The sequence below is a fragment of the Neovison vison genome, chromosome 1 (genome assembly GCF_020171115.1).
Source record: "Neovison vison isolate M4711 chromosome 1, ASM_NN_V1, whole genome shotgun sequence".
Classification (NCBI taxonomy): domain Eukaryota; kingdom Metazoa; phylum Chordata; class Mammalia; order Carnivora; family Mustelidae; genus Neogale; species Neogale vison.
Window position 1 is genome coordinate 116,171,222 of NC_058091.1, and position 22,008 is coordinate 116,193,229.

The 22,008-nt window shown below is 39.2% G+C and overlaps 1 protein-coding gene across 3 annotated transcripts in view; it reads right to left on the reverse strand.

Moving 5' to 3' along the window:
* Window positions 1–615: 615 nt before the first annotated feature.
* The window catches only part of COL12A1 (collagen type XII alpha 1 chain), a 119,193-nt gene continuing 97,800 nt past the window's right edge, over window positions 616–22,008 (reverse strand). For 2 of the 3 annotated variants that reach the window (XM_044254733.1, XM_044254750.1), the window contains 13 exons: window positions 21,654–21,740; window positions 20,127–20,180; window positions 18,923–19,018; window positions 17,610–17,663; window positions 16,707–16,760; window positions 12,172–12,225; window positions 10,686–10,757; window positions 7,189–7,224; window positions 7,015–7,081; window positions 5,737–5,925; window positions 4,265–4,333; window positions 3,103–3,273; window positions 616–861 (listed from right to left, as the gene is read on the reverse strand). In XM_044254733.1, the coding sequence (XP_044110668.1) occupies window positions 686–861; window positions 3,103–3,273; window positions 4,265–4,333; window positions 5,737–5,925; window positions 7,015–7,081; window positions 7,189–7,224; window positions 10,686–10,757; window positions 12,172–12,225; window positions 16,707–16,760; window positions 17,610–17,663; window positions 18,923–19,018; window positions 20,127–20,180; window positions 21,654–21,740 (1,179 nt within the window). In that variant the 3' untranslated portion in view covers window positions 616–685. Of the gene's footprint in view, window positions 862–1,636; window positions 2,065–3,102; window positions 3,274–4,264; window positions 4,334–5,736; window positions 5,926–7,014; window positions 7,082–7,188; window positions 7,225–10,685; window positions 10,758–12,171; window positions 12,226–16,706; window positions 16,761–17,609; window positions 17,664–18,922; window positions 19,019–20,126; window positions 20,181–21,653; window positions 21,741–22,008 lie in introns of those variants that run through there. The other variant, XM_044254742.1, reaches the window with a different exon arrangement.

Sequence of the window (22,008 nt, forward strand, 5' to 3'; positions counted from 1 at the left end):
ACTAAATATACAACACAAACATGCAATTCCATCTCTGCAGAATAATCTGCAATTTGGCATAAATGTTAGTGTGTCTAAAACAAGGAGGTTTAAGGCAATATGGAACTGTATCCAGTTGATACAGTAATTTCAGCTACATGGCTTAAGGTTTGTGTTTGTTAAAGGAGGTGTATAAGAGCATTCTATGCCCTAATGCATAACAGAAGATAGAAGAGGAAGATAAATAATCGCAATGGAGTTGTTTTTTTCCTCCTTTTTGGTTTGAGGAGGGGAATTACTTTAATCGTGGTGTAACTGAATTGCAAACAAGTATTGGAAAAGATGAACTGCCCTCTGGAAATATACAGTAGTTCTGGGTTCCAGGACTTACTGCTTAACCTAAGAGTTTCACTGAGGCTGCCCTTTGTGCTAACTGAAGTCACAAGGCACGTTCTCTCCTTGCAGCTTTCGCGAGCAAAGTATTTTGCAAGCATTTCAAGGGCAAAGGCAAAAATGTCTACAAGACTGCGTGCAGCGAGCTAGGTTTCCTGCAGACACAAGGTTCTCTACAGTCAGAAAGCGTACTCTTGGATGAAGCAACGCCGGAAGAAACATCGCAGATAAGACGTACACTGCTCTGTCTGACCTGTAAATGAAAATCCCAACACCTCCCCCCAGAGTGGCCGCCCGGTGCGCGGTCTCAGGTTCACTGCCGGGCGCCGCGGGGCAGGGCGCGCCGCCAGCGCCCGTGGGGAGGCTGCTCGTCGCCAGGCTCGTCGGCGCCGTAGTCCTCGTACTCGTCTGCCGTCCGCTCGGGCTCCACCGGAACGATGAAGGGCTCGCGCTCGGGCAGGTAGGCCCCGCCCTCGGGCACGTAGGGCTCTGTCCGATTCAACATTACAGTTATGGCATGATTTGGAAGGCACACACACAGCAAAAGCTAATTCATCACCCGAGGTGATGGCACTCCAGTCTTAATCTCATCACTATAAATAGATAAGTTACAATGTTCTGATTACGTCCATTTGCAGAGAGAATTTGGTGATGATCAAATAATGAAATGGCACTTTTTTTTGAACCTTCAAGGATCCAGCAGTGAATACAATCATCGCACAAGTACCTGGGAAGGGCCCGAGGCTGCGCCAAAGAACTGTAAACACGGAAACCTAGATAGGATTTTCACAAATCCCCAAGCAACTGTTCATGAGTTCAAACGCCTCCATTCAAAGAACAATTTGGAAAGATGAGGAGGCAAGGGGAAGTTTTATTGGCTCCTAGAAACCGAACTGTGGAGGCGAAAATCAGCTATGACCAGGTAATATACAGTACACGACGTTTTCCGGGGCGTCTCTCCCACAGACTGAGTTACAGTCGGGGGGCGCGGGGGAAAGGAACACCAGTGACTACAGCGAAACAGGAAGAGAAAAAGTGACTATAAAACTTTGGTTTGAAAATTGCAAGTTACAAAACCAAACGAGAGTACATGTACAAAAAATGAGTAATAAGATACATGCCCTGAATCAGACACATGGCTAACAGGCAAGAGATGAGGAGATTCCATTCGGTGTTATTTCGGCACAGAGCAAGCAGCAGGCTTTGATGCAGAAGCTTATTGTAGAATTGTTAAGTGATTTTAGTGGACAGGATCACATACAAATCATTTACAAGCCACAATTAGTTTATTATTTACATAAAACATTTCTCTGGAACCAGGTTAATTGTTTTTCTCAAAATAGCATAACCTCCGCTGGTTAGTAGTTTTATTATGCGCCTCTTTCACAGTGAGGCTCCTCGTGGTTGTGGTTCTGAACTTTTTTTTCTTTTTTTAATAATATTTTTCTACATTATTACTGAAATGCATCAGGCTTATAAACTAACACCACTGCTTTTGTCTCATTCAAGTTAGTATAAAGAGTCTCCACCCTCCTTTATGATGTCCACCCGGCTCTTTAACCATATCTGTGGTGAGATTTCCATACAGACTCATTTCCTAATAAGCACGTGCGCAAACATCTCAGAAACAGGATTTTCATGTATTCAAACTGTAAGCAGCACTGGCGACTTAGAAAATTTGTTAGCCGGAACCTGAAACAGGTCAAAGATGATAGTTTTTAAAAGTTGAATTACTATGCAAAAAATATATATACACATCCATCTAAGTATGTAATGGTTAAAATATATATATATATATCCATATATTTCCAGTTATTCATACATACCATAAGGTAGAGGGAATTAAAATTTATCTTATAAAGACTTAAACTGTAATTTTGTGAATGAGTTGCATGAGAAATTTGCATTAAAATTCATTATTATTTTTGGTCATATGTAAGTATGCACATAAATATATAGATATATAGATATTTAGATATTCAACTACTCATGCACTATTTGCTAGTAGCCAACCATATCAAACAGCGGTATCATTTTTAAAACTTGCAAGATGCTTGAGGGTGCGCTGATGAAAAGGTCTCCACTGATCAAAACATGAGTTTTTTTATTCCCAGATCAACATAATCTCTCCTGTCCCCAAAACCCCAAAAGTAGACACAAGCTCCCTGGCCTCTGTAATGGTCAAACACTAGATCTGCACTACCAACTCTTTGAAAAACTCAAGTCCCAGATTTTATGCACGTTAATACTATGGATAGCATGAGATAGTGAATTATTTTCAGTTGTCTGCACCATGTTATCAAGTGGTTTGCCTAAACATTGGAGTCCCAAAACGATTTTTTAGTATGTAACTCTTCATATTCTAAAATTATATTCAACAAATCCCTGTTCCCAATCTTTAGGTTAAAAAAAAAAAAAAAAAAAAAAGTCATTTGATAGCATTCTCTGAACTCCCAAAAGAAATAAAGGAGAGGTTTATGATGTGGTTTGGCAAATGTAGAAATATAGGAAGGAAGAGCAAATGCAAATAATTATTCAATTCCTAACAATGAAGTCATGTTTTATGCTTTGAGAGAGAACAATGTTACTACATGATCAAAATACGTAACTGAAAGAGTTGATATCTTCAAGAAATCCCCAAGTCAACCTTCCTTCAATCCTAGGGAACTTGATTTCCATAAAGTTTCTTAATTCGAGTGAATTTGGTTTCCTACGCTGGCAACAGCATACCTGGATAGCCTTGTCCGTTGTATGGAATGCTGGCACACTGCGACGAGTCACAGTATCCAGGAGGACCTGGGGGGCCTCGGATACCTGAGTTTCCAGGACGACCCGGGGGGCCCGGGGGACCTCTTGATCCTGTGGACCCTGGTGGACCTGTTCTGGATTCTCCCTGTGGACCTAGTATGGGGTTAAAACAAAGATTTCCCCTTTCGTTAAATACATTTCCTGAGGCAATCAACACTTCTCAAAACTATATGACACACAGGGTATGGTAAGAAAATATTTCCTGAAGAGATCACCGGTATGAACCAAAGTGTGGAACTTTCTTACCAATGATCCATTCAGAGTTAATGACAGAGAGGTAACTGCTTTAACAATTTTATTCAAAGAAAATTGAATTAAGCCAAACTAAAGCTATCAATGAGTTCCCCGGATGGCTCCCACTCCTACAGAGATAAAACTCTGAAGAAAATGGCTATATTAGCCACATCAGACTGCCAGGAAAACATGGGAGTGCCTGCTCCACACCTCCAGACTACGCAGAGGGATGTTATTTCTGGATCTTGTACTTATTTACAGTTAATGTAAACGTAAAGATGTAACTACTAGGGCTGACCTTATGGACCTTTCAAGGGTCTCGTGGGCCTTACAATGAAGAAAAACAAAAATTCATTTTCAGTCTAGGAAACAAAATGCATAAAACCACTGGATGGCTATTATTTCTTTCCAGAACATCAATAAAGAAACTGAGAATGAAATCTTGCAATGTGTCAGGCTTTTTAATAAGAATGTATTTTCTGTCTGCTAGCAACCTCTTGAACAATACCAGAAGAAACAGGAAATAACACCATCCTGAAAAGCCATGGGGCCAAACAAAACAAATAGGAATTCCATAAAAATGAAAACAGCAACCCTCTGTGTCACTAAAACTCATACCCTCGTATGTTAAAGTTACAGTGAAGGCTTAATGGAACCCACTCGAACAGTTTTTTGAACAAAGAGAACATAAAAATGAGAAGGTTATCCAAGCTGAACTTCCTGCTAAAATACATTCATGGTGGCAGGCCTGGCTGAAGCGAAAAGGATGAGATTGTGAATCAACCTCCTGAGGCTGTACACTCTCCCAGTGTTTCTGCTGTTTACTTATTTGATGCCCGGGCACACGTACCTGGGGGGCCAGGCAACCCTCGAGGTCCTGGAGACCCAATTCCCCTTTCGCCCTTCTCTCCCGGCAACCCTAAGCGAGGACAAAAAGAGAAAGCACAGGGAGAAGATTATCGGGAAATATGTAGTTTTCATCTTAACTGATAATGCTTAATTCAAGTAATTCACTTCTTTTAGTGAAAGCAGGACCCAATTTTTCACAGAAGTTCACTCTTGAAGCCAAATTCTTTCTAGACATTTGGGTAATTCCAGATTCATGGCCAAGAAACAAATCTGGCTACAAGTCAGGGGAAAAATTATTTGAAGAAAACAAACATGTCTAATATATTTTTTTTTAGAAACAGTAATTAAGAACAGGAATTTTGAATGAAGAGTTACAACTTATTGAGAAACATCTTAAAGGTATCTTATCTTCAGTAGCCCTACCACACAGCATCCAAACCGTCTGAATTACCAAAGTCTCTGAATCTTCTCCAGAATATTAACTGCTGCTTTAACAAAAGTGAACACCAAAGTCCTGAAACATCTGGAATCAAATAATCCTATTTTTCTTTTTTTTCTTTCAATGACACTTATCTACTATGAAATTAAAGCCAAACAAACACGTAAGACCGGTGCCAGGCCCTGAATAAAGGCACCAGAAGAGTTTGGATCTAAAACTGTAGGGCTGCTTAAGTACATTCAGTTGGAGCCCAACTCTTGGTAGTCACAATAATTAATCAGATTTTAGTGTCTGAGTGAGTTTGCCAGAATACGGTTTTTTCCACCAACAAGGACAACAACCATCAGTACATAGCATTATCTTTGCTGAGATCGCCTGACAAAATCTTCCTGTGTTCTTTGATACAGATCTCGATGGCCTGGGGCTGCCTTAATGAAAAGACAGGTTCATGGACACACAGCTCTTCCTGGGCTGTCCAAACAAGAATAGTTAAAGCAGTTTGCCAAGTTCAGTCTTCCACATGCTTTTCTTTTTTTTCTTTTTTTTTTTTAATTTATTTTTTATTTTCAGCATAACAGTATTCATTATTTTTGCACCACACCCAGTGCTCCATGCAATCCATGCCCTCTATAATACCCACCACCTGGTACCCCGACCTCCTATCCCCCGCCCCTTCAAAACCCTCAGATTATTTTTCAGGGTCCGTAGTCTCTCATGGTTCACCTCCCCTTCCAATTTCCCCCAACTCCCTTCTCCTCTCTAACTCCCCATGTCCTCCATGCTATTTGTTATGCTCCACAAATAAGTGAAACCCATATGATAATTGACTCTCTCTGCTTGACTTATTTCACTCAGCATAATCTCTTCCAGTCCCGTCCATGTTGCTACAAAAGTTGGGTATTCGTCCTTTCTGATGGAGGCTTAATACTCCATACTGTATATGGACCACATCTTCCACATGCTTTTCAACCTACCCAGATCCCACACTTGCAAACTCCTTCCTTTATCCCTGCGTAGCAGCCGGATATACCCACCTCGTTCACCCGGGGGTCCCTGCATCCCTGGTGTGCCAGGAAAGCCTGGTCGCCCCCCAGGTCCCGGTTCACCTCTGGCTCCCGCATTGCCTGGGGGGCCTGGGGGACCCGGTGGGCCCGGTTGGTTGCGACTGGAGTGATAATCATTTGGAATCTGATTCAGCATCTGATTGAATCTGCTCATCTGACCTACAAACAGAAAGAAGACTTGTTAATAAGAAACCCAGGAGGGAAGGGATTGAGATGGTGAAACTCTTTCTCTTAGAGTCTAGTGCAATCCATCTCCATTCCTTCCCCTCCAGGACACATTCTAATTAGAAGCCTAAAAATAACACTCCAGCCATCCAAAACAAAATGATCCCCGATAAACAACTGTCTCCACAAAATACTGAGCAGTAAGCCACAGCATTACTATAAACCATAAAAGAGTTGTGAAAGTTTAATACACCTCTGATATAAAGCCCTGGGTTTTGCCAAATGGTGTCACTTAAAAGAGAACCTTTCTTAAAGTAAGGAAGTATACCATTTTTGTGTGTGTCTAAGAATGATAGGCTGTGGTATCAGTTGGAATCGATTACGGGATCCTTTGAAAAATACAGATTTCTGGGCGTCGTTTCCAAGGACAGTGATTTGCTATGTTTAGGGTGGCCCAGGAGCCCTCGTTTTTAACAAGGTGATTCTAAAGCAGGTATTCCTCGGGATGAGACCTGAAGAAACACTATTAAGACTCCTGAAACAGGGCACCTTGAGTTTAAGGCCATACTAGGTTTGTGGACACTAAACTTTACTACTCGGTAAGCTTTGTAGAATAAGAAGAAAGAGTCTGAAAAATAAGGAGGCAATAAAAAGGGCCCCACCAAAATGTATTTTCTGTGATCGAATTAATCTTGATGGGTCTCCTTCCTTAAAGTCATAGAATAACTTATAGTTTATAACTTTGAAAATCCAATGTCTGTTGCTTCTACATATACCCAAATGAAGATCACTGAAAATCCTAATAAGGAAACTGAATAGCCCTTTCAAAATATGATTTTTCATCAGATCAAGTATAGGATAACAGGTGATTATTTTACTCTGGGTTCCTACTTTATCTTCATGACAATCATTAAAATATCACTAGTTTTATCTAACTAGATCCAAAACTGAGAATGTATAAAAATACGAGATCATCAAAATGAAATAGAAACATATATCTTAGAAACTTGATGACTCAACTCTGCATTTTCCTGCAATAAATTTAAAAACCATTCATACATTAAAAATGAAAAGAAATGTTACCACTTATCAATTGTTCACAGACTTGTCTTGCAACTGCTCGCATCATGTTCTGGGAAGCAATGTCTCCCTTGATAATTAAATCAATGAGAATCATTAGCATATTATTTCTATAGTTTCAGACTTCAATGTTTAACACACAAAATAAATGTAAATCAGATTTTAAGAAATACATACTCTATCGCCTTTCTCTCCTTTCAACCCAGATGGACCCTGAAATATAGTAATTTCATAGATTAGAAGTTGACAAACATGATCTAAAATGATTCATGAAGGCACATGATGAAAGACACCAAGGTCTGCTTTCTAACAGATTAGCAAAATGACACAGCAACTTTCTATCCATGTTGCCTGCAATTTGCCTGTCTGTCAATAGGAAACTTTCTGTCTTTCCCTATCTCTCTGTCTCTCTCAGAGCACATAGCCTCCAAATTAGTGCTGAGATGTGAATTTTATTTATTATTTTATCTTTTTATTTTTTTAAAAGATTGTACTTATTTATTTGACAGAGAGAGAGATCACAAGTAGGCGGAGAGACAGGAGGAAGCAGGCTCCCCTGACCAGAGACCTCAATGCAGGACTCGATCTCAGGGCCCCGAGATCATTATCTGAGCCCAAGGCAGAGGTTTAACCCACTGAACCACCCAGGTGCCCCATGAAATGGGAATTTTATGATCACACATTTAGAAGTTACATGCTCTACATACATTTATGATGCTCTTCACAGTATAAGCCTGGAACTAAAATATAGATGAGAAACTGCCTTTGGTACCATTATGCTTTCCTTTACATCACCATGGCTGGGTAGCTCAGCTTCGTATTGTAGCTCATCAGTGAGATTAATCCGGGTTCAGTTCCAGTAAGAACCAAGCGGGGCTTCTGGTCAATTTCCTAACTAAATATACATCTCTGACTTCCTCCAGTTATTGTGTGTGCCTGTGCATTGAGTATCAAAGGAACCATGCGCCTCTCTTACTAAATAACTCAATCCAATTCGAAACGCAGTTTCGGTCCCCAATCGAAACACAGGACAGAATATTTGTCCCTCCTCAGTCAAGCCTCTCACTGGCCCAGAAGAGGATCTTAAAAAAAGTTCTCTAAAGGCAAGAAGTTTTTGTCTTTCCGTAATGTGTTTCTAGGCTGCCAAACGTGATCATGGAAGGAACATCCAAACCACTGACAAACCCGATACTCCGATAACATCCCACACCAAACCACTTCTTACAACCTCCAAGTATTTTGCCTCAACAACTCCATTATCTTCCTGGTCTTCCTGTTTTCCCATTTTGCCCCTGTAGAGTCTGTTTTCCACACAGAAGCCAGAGTGATATCTTTAAAAGGGAAATAAGATTATGTCACTTCTTTGCCTCTAAGGGCTCCCATCACCTTAGCATGAAATAAGAATTCCATATCATCGACTAGATTGTCCTCATGATCACCTCACCCAGCTCTCTGACCTCGCCTGTCATCCCTCTCCCCTTCAATACGCTTCACTTAGGGTACGCAGGCGTCTCTGCTCTTCCTTCACTTGCCAGACTCGTTCCTCCCTCGGGACTTTTGTTCATAACTGGGATCTTCTTCCCACAGATCCTCAAACAGTTTCCTCCCTCACATCACTACAGTGTCACCTCCTCATAGAGGCTCCCTGACTACTATAGCTAAAATAACTACCTTCTCATTATCACAACAACTCCCTGACCCCTTCCTCCATTTCCTTTTTCTTCATATTATTCAACACCACCAGAAACTATAGTGTTTAGTTACACATTTTGGGTCTATATCCCCCACTAGAAGAATCTCCATGAAGACCAGGACTTTGTCTTGTTTACAGAGACTTTGTTTTATCTCCAGACCCTGGAACACGGACTAACACAGTTAGGTACTGAACAGGTGCTGAATAAATGACTGCAGAAATTCCACAAGCAGTTCCTTAAAACATCCTCGACACAGCATCGTGTGTTACAGGTTAGCAAAAACATACCAACTGGTGACCATAGCTAATGACATGAGCTAACAGTGATTGAACCGAGCTCTTTGCTAAGACCTTTATACACCCATCTGCTAGTTTTAGTTTTAGAAATTAAGGGAATGTCAGAAAAGAGAAGAAAAGAAAGAACAATTTTCCCCCTTTGAAGGATGAGGAAAATAAAGGGAGAAAAGAAGGTGGATAAGGTCCAAACAAATGTTACCAGATTATAATAAGAAATGGAGTTTAGTGCTCCCTTTGCCAAGAATATTAGACTCTTATGGAAACACTATTATGACTCAGTTTGGAGCCTTCTGTAAATTGCAAGGAATTTTTTCTCCTACATTTACTGCTACTTTGAGATTGTTCCTGGTGTGTGTGTGTGTGTGTGTGTGTGTGTGTGATTTACTGCCACTCTGAGATTGTTCTAGTATATATGATTTGTAGAAATCATCTTTATTGCCAGTATCTAGAGATCACATTTCAAGTAAAGGGAGCAGAAGTTTCTTTTAGGTTTCTAGCTCCAGCCATCAATTACATCAAGTAGATTCTTAAGTGAGACTCCATTTCAGTCAAACTCTAATGAAACAGAATTGTGAATGGGTAGAAAAGTTTCATGTGCCTTAAACTGCTCTTGTGAAGTTTTTTCTATGATTCATTGAGGAAAAGAGAGTAATAAATGCATCTGTTGGGGTACTCACAGATTATAAAGAGTATCAGGAGTCCTTTCATCTTTATGCTGTTTGCTTAATTTTATGTAAACAGGGAAGGCAGGTCCTGTCACATAAAGATTCTACCCTAAGTTTCTTTGACATTAAACAGTTTTTAAGCTTGGGATTTATATGACTTGGACAATACTTTAAAAAAAAAAAAAAAAAAAAGAGTTCTGTCCAGAGAACAGCCCCGATGGATTTGTGTCATTGCTAATAGTTGGACTTCATTATCTTCAACATGAACTTTTAGCTCTTAGAATTCAATTCAGACAAACCGCTAAAAAATATTTTCACACTTCATACTTATGAAGAAGAAAAAGGCTATAAAGAAGAAGATGATGCTCAACAGTGATTGCAAATACTTCTGGATTTGTAATTTTAGGCACTTCACATTCTGTTTTGGAGGGACTAACTTGAAAACACCAGATCCATGTGATGCCATCTTAACTATTATTTTAACCAAACCATCTGGCTGGAAGAAAGGGCCCCATAAAAAAGTAAAGGAGTGGATTAGAGAAATCCTTTGAAACCTGGGACTACTGTTCAAGCATCCTCAGTGAAAGGGAAACGAGGGAAGGCGTGGCTGGATGAATTTCATGAAGGGTTAACATCCGCACACTCGGTATGGGACTGAGGCGCCAAGAACCACCAGCACGTATTTTCTATCTTAAGCAGCACACCACTCCTAAATAAAAGCATCATTCTGCTGAGCCAGCTTCAAGTGTTTATACAGTGCAGAAATATGTGCCTTGGCTCAAAATCCCATTCTCCTTTTAAAGAAACCCTATGACCACAATTTTCATCCCCGAATATTATAACTCAGAGAGAAAACTTTAGAACTGGTACCAAGTGAAATCCAGGGGTTTAGCAGAGTTTCAACAAATGCTTCAAACCCATTACAGCCCGGGTAACATAAACAGGTCAAAACCTTGCAGCATCCTCGTTATTTATGGCCACAGGGAAAAGGAATCACAACATGCAATCTGTCCACTTACGGGTCTGCCATGGTCTCCGGGTTTTCCTGGTTTCCCGCTCGGTCCTGTGACGCCTGGGGAGCCTGGGCTTCCCTGCAACAAATGGGCCAGGCCGAGAAAAGGAAGGAGATGATGAAAGAAAAATCCCATCTCAAATAAATTAGCCAACATGGCTAGCTTTAAAAGCCTTCTCAGAAACTGCATGCAACAGGGAAGAGTAAAACCAAATTTCAAGATAGCATGAAGGAAAAAAAAATCTTAATAATTCTCAGTCTTATGGAGCGGATAGTTCTCAAACATACTTTAGGACCATTTGGAGAAAATCTGTAAATACACAGTTTCACAGTTCACAGACTTTGGTTCTAATAGATTGGTTACTAAATGAATTTGCAGAAAGCAATCCCTGTTTTTCAGTTTATCTCTGTTGCAAAACCAGAAAACCCATCAAAAGAGAGGAGTGAAAACTATGGTTGGGGAAGAAATCAAGAAAGTAGCTGGATTTGTGCTAAATCCCAGAAACCCTTGTTCCTGGGAGTCCTGCTCTCTGCCCAGACATTCACTTTTTTTTTGGTGCCTTCTCTACACTTCCATTTTCTTCTATCATGTCAGCACCCCTCATTCCATCCAAACCATAAGAATTTCTCCCTGTTGCTTTTAACATAGCTTTGAAAGTCTTGGCCATATTTTTCATAGAATATTTATAATATCTCCTAACTAATACTTTATGTTCTAAAGCCCCAAATTTCCTTAAAAGGGAATCATCAAACTTTGTAGGGCAGTTAATCCTTTGTCAATTATGCAAATATTAAGTCAGCTCCATAGTAAATATTTAAAATTCAAGTTTACTATACATTTACACTCTCCTCTACCTGAGAACATATATATTAAACATGAATAATAACATTATTTTAACACATAACACTCAAATCATCATCTCCTCCCATCAGACACGAAGAACATTCAGCACTTCACAGAAGTTCATTATGATCTCACCCACACACAAGTATTTAGATGATAACTTTCCAAATCATTGGCTTCAGTATTTTCCCCAAAGATCTTAAATAGAAGACCTACTTGGATGAAACTTATTTTCTCAGAATGACCAATAGTGCTCAGCAATAAATATCAATAAAATCGAAATATGACAGACCATAGATTCTCAAAATTTTAGAACAGAAAGTAATCATCAGTAAGGTCTTAAAACCCTACCACTCAACATGGGATTGGAAGGAATGGGAGTACCAACCAGCCAGTGGCCAAGTTAGTTAGGGGTATTTTTCTATTTTTCCAAATACAACTTGATTAAAAAGAAAGACTCTATATTTTAACACATCTGTTTTCAGTAGCCCATTTTGATCTAGGAAAACAAAGTCAACAGCTTCCTTGACAGTGTACCCACAGCACTGATGGAATGTGCCTCAAAGGCCAGGTTACTGGGTTTTTCCCTACCAGCTGGGGTAGGGGCTGTGAGGTGGGGAGACAAAAATATAATCCATTCAGTTCTTACCGGTGGCCCAGGGGGGCCCCTGGGTCCCATTGCACCATCTTTTCCAGTAAAGCCCTATTGTAAACATAAAATTAATAACGGATTAGTGAAATAATGACTGAGTGAAAAGGAAAGACACTAAAAAGATGACTAAGAGTGAAGTACCCAACAGCAAGGAAAATTCCAATATGAAATCAAAAAATGCTCTCAAATTTATGCTATGCCTTTAACTGAGTAATTTCCATACTTATTCAAATACACAGTATAAATAAAGTAATTTTAAGAGTCTTCTTTGAAGAAGGTAGACTCCTTTTATAAAGATCTTAGCTTTCGCTTGTGTATGAGTGTGACAAAGCCTAGTGCACGACTAACCCTTTCTACTGAAACATCAATGTCCACAAACTAGCCCAGAAAGAATCAAAGTGGGAGGAAAGGCAATGTTGCTGCCCAAAACTCATGGTATCATAAAAGACGAAGGAAAGGCCAACCACTTGAGTAAAAACTCCCTCCTTCCTAATGGCCAGACAGCCAAGGGCAGGGCCAGTGATGACTCCACCCCTAGGGCATTTCTCTCTTAGACGTTGGAAATGTGTGAAGTTGTCTTAACTGTCTTCCATTGGAAAGAAAATCCTCAGATCCTCAGCTAATCGTTTTAGTGGTTTGTCTCTCCTCATCTGGCACAGAAGTCCATATCCCCATGGGTGTCAGGTTGCCTGGGCGGAGAGATGTGCCCCTCAGGGCCCCTCCCGTCCTGCAGGCTCTCAGGATCTGCCTCCGTCCAAGTGCCAGATGACCTCTGCCCAGAATGAGTCACTCTGCTACCCAGTTAGCATTCATTCCAACAGCGAGAGCTCTGAAATTCAGCAGAGGACTTCAGAGTCAGGTCTTTTTTATAGTTCTTGCATTCCTCTGTCAAAGGAGATTTTGGTCTCATTTTCTGCAGGGAATAAGAGTGATAATTTCATCCATATTTTTGGATTCTAGCAAAAATCAAGAGCATTTGGATAACTGCCTGCATTCAGTATCCATGCTTCCATTGATTTTACACCAGAGGACGTTTCAATTATTTCTATAAAACTGTGTTAGAAATATTCCACCACCACCACCCCCTCTCAATTTTTGTTTTTTCCCCAGAAACTTAAACAGATAAAGATTTCAGACTGTTTTCAGGGAGATCCAGGGAGATCCAGGGCTGCTTAACAAAAAACAGACTCCAGGTTCATCTGATATAACATCACCATTGCTTCTGAGAGCCACTGAAGAAGAAAAAGGCTCTGGTGGGTATTGCTTAGCAGTTCACATGGCATTTCTCCCATCTAAATTTCTCCAGCATTGTGCGCCTGGGTGGCTCAGTGGGTTAAGCCGCTGCCTTCGGCTCAGGTCATGATCTCAGAGTCCTGGGATCGAGTCCCGCATCGGGCTCTCTGCTCAGCAGGGAGCCTGCTTCCCTCTCTCTCTCTCTCTGCCTGCCTCTCTGTCTACTTGTGATTTCTCTCTGTCAAATAAATAAATAAAATCTTTAAAAAAATAAAAAAAATAAATTTCTCCAGCGTCTATAGGACACTCTTTTGTTTGTTTAGTTGAGTATTATATTTCCAAATAATCCTCCTCAGTCAGCTAAAGAACTTCCTGATAAACCATTTTCTCCCCTACCCCCACAGCTTTATTGAAGTATAATTGACAAATAAAAGTTGTATGTGTTTATGGTGTATACGGCATGAAGTTCTGGTGTATGCATACACTGTGAAATGATTACCACAACGAAGATGATTGACATATAGCCACCTCACACAGTTATCATTTCTTGAGTACAAGAACATTTAAAGATCTACTCTATTAGCAAATTTCAAGCATACTATGTAGTGTTATTCACTATAGCCACCATGCTATAGACTTATAGCCTTAGCTATAGCTCTATAGTGCCTTAGCTCTCCAAAGCTTGTGCATCCTACCTATCAACTGCAACACTGTAGCTTTAGCCTACATCTCTCCATTTCCCCTCCCCCCTGCCCACAGCCACCACCATTCTACTTTTTGTTTCCGTGAGTTCTACTTTTTTTAGATCCCATACCTAAGTGAGATCATGTAGTATTTCTCTTTCTGTGCTTGGCTTATTTCACTTACCATAATGTCCTCCAAATTCGAGTTTAATCCATGTTGTTGCACATGATTTTCTTATTTTTAAGGCTGAACCATATATATATTATCCATTCATGAACACTTAGGTCTGATCAACCACTTTCTTTTAGAAGAAACATATATCTAAGTTGGGGGTGAAAAGGATCTCATTCTGACGTCCTCAGAGGTCTGCCCCCTGAGCCATCTGCAGGACTTTGTGCTATAATTTTATTTTATTCTCCACTTTCAAAGCTGCAGTAGTTTTTGCTGCTTCCCCCTATTTGAGGCTGGCTAAGAAGATCCATGGTTGTTTTCATAGATACACATGTACTAGATACCTATATATGCAGTTCTTTTGTTTCTTCCTTTTTTATTTAATTTAATTTTTTTTCCTTTTTTTCCCAAAATTGTTTACTCACCACACCCAGTGCTCCATATAATAATTGTCTTCCTTAATACCAACCACTAGGCTCACCCAACCCTCCCCCGACTCCAAAACCCTCAGTTTGTTTCTCAGAGTCCACAGTCTCTCATGGTTTTTTTCCTCCTCTGATTTCCCCCAACTCACTTCTCTTCTTTTGTTTCTTTCTAACAGTCACCCAAGCTCTGCCTCATTTTGAAAATCATCTATGCTGGAGACAACCCACATATTCAAGTCCTACCAACTCCTTCTTGGTAACAAGTCTTCTTCCTTCCTCACTGTGGTCCTTGGGCTTGCTCTCCCTAGCTTTCTTCTCTTCTCTTCCACCACAGACTTCAAGTTTTTCTATTCTTTTCTCTTTTCTTTTCTTTAACTTTTCTTTCTTTCTCTCTCTCTTTCTTTCTTCCCTTTTCTTTTTCTTTTCTCGTTTCCTTCCTTTTCTTTTCAGCCACAATGCCTATATCAAAGTCTATCTAACTTTCCAAAGTTGATTATGTTCTATCAGCTGTGCACCCTACTTTCAGTATTCATGGTAGGAAACTAAGTGGTGGGTAGGTGGCTGGGTGAGAAAAAGGGGAATGGTTTCCTGAAACGATCTCAACCTGGGAGATCTGGGGGGCCTCACTACAAAGTTGGATTCACAGATTAGAGTCTGAGAGTGAAAAAGAAAAAAGCATAGAACCTTCCCATTCCCTCAATTTTTCAGAGAGGCAGTGATGGTGGCAAAGACTGTCTGATCACCAGTTCAGGAAGAACCTGTTGATGGGACATCACTGGCGACCCACCTTATCTGTAGGCTGGACGTGATGGCTACAACAAGACTTCCTCAGTAACAGCACCAAGTGAGTCAGCCCATCATCACTTAATTGCAGTATTTTTGGTTTTGTCCTCTAATTGAATAGACCAACTTGTCACCTCTGCAATCTTACATATACTTTTATAATAAAGTAAGAATTCAAAAAAACTGAAGTACCAGTCTCAAAAGAGTCAGAAGAATGTATCATATAAGTACCTCTCCAGGTCACAGATTTCCAAAGAACACAGTTTTCTCTCTGACCTCTCTCTCTCTCAAACTCAAAAGTAGGCAAATAAAATTCACCAGTATACCATCCACCATTCAGTATTATCTGGGCGAATCTTTGCACCAACTGAATTACCTTCCTCTTCTGCCTGGTGTCTTGGAGGTATTAAGGTTAGAAAATCAGTGTGTTAGTGATAGCTATTTTAGTGTCCGCTCTCTCAGATCCTGCTGCTAATCACAAGCTTTAACTTGATTAGTCAGATTATAGACTACTCCAGGTTGTTGTCTGAACCCTAAGATACTGAAAAGTCAACAGTTCCTTGGTTCTGAGTGACACTAAAATCTCTTATTAAAGTATTCATCGTTTCCTATGAAACCAAATGATCCTGTAATGTTGAATAGAACACAGAAGATATGTCCACTGTGCTTCTTATTACTTGTCCTAGAAAAGAAGAGGTTTCCTACACTGATTCCATCACAAATCAAGAGAGACTTGAAAGCTGCCGCAAAGAATCAAAATTCCTATTAAGACAGTTTTCTGTCCCATCCTCAAGGTGTAAAGATGGAATTTGAGTTCCACATGTGTTAGAAAAGATGTCCTGACTTCATAGAAAATGCCATGAAAATTAAGACCACGCTCAGAGTTACATAAAAACTGCCTCATAAAAAGAACTTGTGATTTAAAAGCATTTGTTAGGATTCTTGAATCTCTTTCTAATAGGCTAAAACTCCTTTTATGAACTCTTTTCTGAATAGGATAAGTTTTTCTAAAATTCCCAAAATGAAAATTTCAAAGACCTGCTGAAAGTCCCACCATTTTGTTTCATTGATTGATCTGGTGTCAGGTGGTCACTGATACTAGTTTTTCAATCTTCCGCAGGATCTGTGGGTCCTGCATCTCCAGCCATGCAAACTGAATTGTGGAGAATTTTTAATTAACAGGCAACAATGTGATGTCCTATTCAACATCATCAGAGCCAGTCCAAGAAAACTTACTCTATCTCCTGGAGGTCCCATTGGTCCTGGTGGGCCAGGTAATCCTGGGGTTCCCTACATAAAAGGAAACAAACAAGTGAAGTGCTGTAAATTAGTTCCTATGTGGGAAAAGACACTTTTATTTTTCAAAATGCTTGAAAAGAATTTCATGGGGTGGTGGTGCCTGGGTCACTCAGTTGGTTAAGTGTCTACCTTCATCTCAGGTCATGTCTCAGAGTCCTGGGATGGAGAGCCCGGCATCAGGCTCCCTGCTCAGTGGGGAGTCCGCTGCTCCCTCTTCCTCCGCCCTCCTCCTGTTCTCTCTCTCAAATAAATAGATAAAATCTTTAAAAAAAAAACTTCAGGGGGCTTCAAAAAGCAACATAAAACCAGAACTAAGCACAATGCCAGCCATATAATAGATCATTGGCAAGAAGCCAACACCTGATTTGAGAGGTAGGGTGAGGGACTTATGGGGGGATAGGGAAGGAAAAAATGAAACAAGATGGGACGGGGAGGGAGACAAACCATAAGAGACTCTTAATCTCACAAAACAAACTGAGGGTTGCTGGGGGGTGGGGGGTAGGGAGAGAGTGGTGGGGTTATGGACATTGGGGAAGGTATGTGCTATGGTGAGTGCTATGAAGTGTGTAAGCCTGATGATTCACAGACCTGTACCCCTGGGACAAATAATACATTATGTATTAATAAAAATAATTTTTAAAAAAGAAGAAGCCGACACTTGAATTGAACAGCACAAACTTGACAACAAAGACCAGGGGCTGAAATGGAAATCATGGGAAGCCCACAGTCTGGCTTCTACTCTGCTGCTTCCCCTGAGTTCACCTTTTGGGGCACTACAAGGGCAACTTTCCAAACAGCACCTGACAAGTGAAAGAAAAGGCAACTTGAAGAACAACTCACTGTTCTGCCTGGAAGACCTGGCTCTCCAGCATCACCTTTCATCCCCTGGCGCCCCTACAGAAACAATGGGAAAACAGTCCTCAGGCATTTTACAGAGATTAAGTGAAAGGGGAAGAAGATATGAGTCACTTACGAAATCTCTATCACTTCATAAATCCAACATAAACACATTTCGGAAGGTAGAGTGAATAAATCATTTTGGGGATTGATGCTCACTTTTTTAAACTACAAATGCTGTGTTCTGATTTCCACTTGTTATAGGATAATTTTATATAATTATAGGATGATATACTTACTACTTTAAAAGGATGTACTTTAACATAAGGGATTTTCACATAAATAAAATTTGAAGGGAAAAAACTACTTTTTAATTTAATATATTTAATTAGGTCCTCTTTTAATAGGAAGATAGTCAATGAAAATTATGTTGTAACATAATTTGGATCTTTATAACTACATGATAGAAGACATTTGCTAAAAGGCCAAGTTGAATTAATTTAAACTAGTTAATTTAATAATAGTAGTAAGACAGGTAAAATGCCCCCGAACTCCCTTTTGAACAGAAGAAGCTAAAAGTAGAGATAGTCAACAATTTTGAGCAAAAAAGCCCTATCCCTCCACATTCTCATTTCTAGCTATATCTGATATTGATTATTTTTCCTCTAAGTGCCAAAAAAAATTATCTGGTAAGGCATCTTAACAGATAATAAATTTTATTTTATTTTATAATAAATATAAAATATTTATAAATAAATATAAAGTTTTATGTTATTTTATTTTATTTTTAAACTGTACAGTTATCATAATTCTTCTACTGTATTTTTTTGTTTAAGGCATAGAAAAAATGGTATTAGTTAAATAAAATACGAGTCTTAAAGGGTATGAACCTTTTATAACTTCAGATTCGCATTTGGAACAAAAGGTCAACATATTATCTAAAAGTTTTTGTTTTTTTTTTAAGGAAGTAATGACCTAGATAAATAATGCAAGCTTGCCTTGAGGTCATCAATATTAGCTACCTGCTGCAAAGGCTGAAAGTAATTTCAAAGCTTTCAGGATGCTGAAGAACCTATGCATCACCTTTACTTTTTAAAGGTCAAATTAGTGGCAATAATTTTATCTACACATTTATCCATTATTACACACACTATTTACATATCTGAAATTATAGACATAAAAAGTTATCTCAATGACTAACCTTATTGAATTATCAGAAAACACCTGAGGTTGGCAAAATACAGTAAAAAATATTCCACTTCAACTTAATGTTAATTCACAATCCTCACTGAAATACAGAAAGCCCTTGTGCTTACTTGTTCTCCCGGAATAGAGAGTCCATTGGGTCCCTGGGGACCTGGAGGACCCTGGGGGCCTGGAGGACCTGTGTCTCCACGAGGGCCAGGGGGCCCCTAAAATACATAAGACAGAAACAACCACAAAGTCATGTAATAACCTTCCAGAGCTAACATCCAATCAGAAGCCTATCGTCATAACTCTAAGACATTAATCATATAATGCTGGCGAACATTTTAGAAATCTACACACCTATAAAAGCATTTATTAATACTATTCCTTTCTTCCCTTTACTACTCATTAAAGACCAGCTGAAAAATGCAATAACATTTTTCATCACAAGAGCACTTAATTTCCCAAAAGTCCCATTAGAAGTAGATTTTTTTAAAAAAGTCACACTGAATATGATATAGTCATACATTTGTATTTCATGAATTCATATGAGATTGAAGCTTGAATTTCAGTGTATTTGATTTAGTTTTAGCTAGTCCTGATTTTTCTTAGACTTGGGCTTATTTCTGGGGCTAATGTATACATGAATCAAGCAAGGCAACACAGATATCCACTAAGAAGATGCTTTATGCTGGAGCCTCTTTGCAACATGTCCGGGTGGAAAACATGTGAACTTGGAGTCAGGACCCTGGGTTAGCATCCCAGTCTCATTACTAACTGGGTTAGTAATATTATGACAAAAACTTATGACAATTTTTGACAAATTATGACAAAAATTAAAAATATTATGACATTATCTTCATAATAGATTGCCCTAATAAGCTTGTGTTGGACCTGGTAGAAAGGGCCCAGTGACACTCAGTGAACACATATGTGGCCCCTCAGCTCTTCTCTGAGACAGGTGAAATAAAGGGCAGCACAACTGCTCCCAACCCTCTCTGGCTTCCCAGCGGGACTCTGTTCCCTGTGTGTCTTCCCACTGACGACGGGGTGACCAGCTCTGTGTCTCCATGTTGTAGCAGAACCCTTAGGTTCGTGGGCAGATTTCCCATGTGAAATTCTTATAGCAGTGAGATGCCTTTAACAATTCTTTCTCTGGCTAGTCTAATCCATCATCTTGAGAACCAGAGACGAGGCACAAGTATCTATATTGCCTAAAGCACACTAAACTTGACCTAACTTGCTCAAGGTCACATATCCCCTTAGTGGAAATGTGAACAATCAGACTTCAACATCTATGTGAAAATTTTAATGTGCTCTGAAAATACTTACAACTGCCCCGCTGATTCCTCTTTCACCTCTGGGACCTTTAGCACCGGGTCCTCCCTAAAATACATAGTGAGAACACCTTTTAGGGTGAAAATAAGGACAGTAGGGAGAAGCTGATAAACAGAAATTACTTCCAGCAGCAGGGTGTTCTCTAGGCAATCAATACTACCAATATTACCAATAACCAATACTGCCAATACAATCAACAGCTACCTTCTAAATACTGAAGTGAATAATACATGTCATAAATATGTGGGGAAAGAGAATTTCAACACCTCGTACATTTTAAGTGTCTCAGTTTTACATTCTGAACTTTCCTTAATCATTAGCAAGTTTTGAAGTTTATTTGAAAATTTCAAGTTTAATGGAAAAAATAAGCATTACTTAAATACAGTAAGGAGAAAATTCTATTTTGGAATTATATGTATGCATTCTTTGGAGAAGCTAATATGCAAAAAGAAGAGTATCTTGAAACTCCCAGAATCTCAGAACATGTACTTTAGTAACTGAAATTCAGAATTCACTGAACAAAGAGGAAATAAATATGATAGTGATATCCAATAATGTTATCTTATAATTAGAGGACAAAAAAAAAACCTTTATTTTTCAAACATATCTAAGTCACACCCAGATATAATTTTGTGATTACAAATATAAGTCAGGTAAGTTACTGTTAATAAAAAAATAAATAAATAAAAGGTGATAATTCCAGTGACATTTGATTCTGTATGTGAGAAGCTGGTTTGTAATTAACCTATAATCAATTTACATTATTTATTATGACCCAAGTGTGATAAAATTTGGTGTTCCGAGAATCTCAGAGTTTTTCCTACATTAATCAACCATTTTCTTAAAAGAGGCCGATAGACCTTAGAGGTATCCCTTCCATTCTACAAAACCATGCCAGGTTAGATCAAGAGGTTCCACACTGATTAGTGAAAACTATCACTGCAATCTTCAATGTTGTGCCTTGCACTTTCTTGGTCTCCCCTCACCCATGAATAGACCTGTTTATAGACTTCTTACTCAAGTTATTCTAAACCCCTCTATTTAGAGTTTATAATACCATCACATACATAAATTTCCTTCCTTGCATGTTATTCTCATTATATGCCTACTACATAAAGTATACGTATCCTAATTGTTCTAAATAAGTTGTTCTGGGTCAGTTTCTCAACATGATTCCATAACATACATACAAGAAGCTTTTAGGAGACAGAAGAAATTTTCCAAAATCATGATTGTAGATGGAAACCCAAATTCACATCTTTAAGAGCAAAGCTCTTGAATACTAGCCACTATCAGTCATTCCTGCATGACTGGAGAAATGTATGCAAATGTGTTCAAATTTTCTTCTTGATTTATTCCATTTCCGATCCCAAAACATACCATAAAAAGTCATCTGAAGTTTAGCTTGCTCTGTCCTAGAAAATACAGATGGCTAGAAGCATTTTATCCACTCTATATTGGCAAAAAGATGATCACTCCAAAGATTTAGAGGAAAAGCTAGGACTGTTACAATTCCCTTACCGCAGGCCCGGGTGGACCTGGAGGTCCAACGCTGTCCTGTGTACATGTGCAAGCATTTGGAAGAGCAGGGCATTTTGCTTCATCTCTCTGAAATTTTGAAAAGCATATTTGCCTATGAATTAAGCAAAACAACTTCCAATCCTTCCCCTCCCACTTATATACACAAGGAAATCTGTTTCTCAAGTTGAAGAAATAATTTGTATTTGGCATGACGAACAGTCTTATGTTGAATCCTGCTTTGGTCCTTTATATCTTTATTTTGTTTTACTTCAGGAAACCTTATATGACAAGTGTTTACAAAACCGCCATGGGGACCACTCGTAATTTAATATAATTTTTCCCTAATCCAGTATTA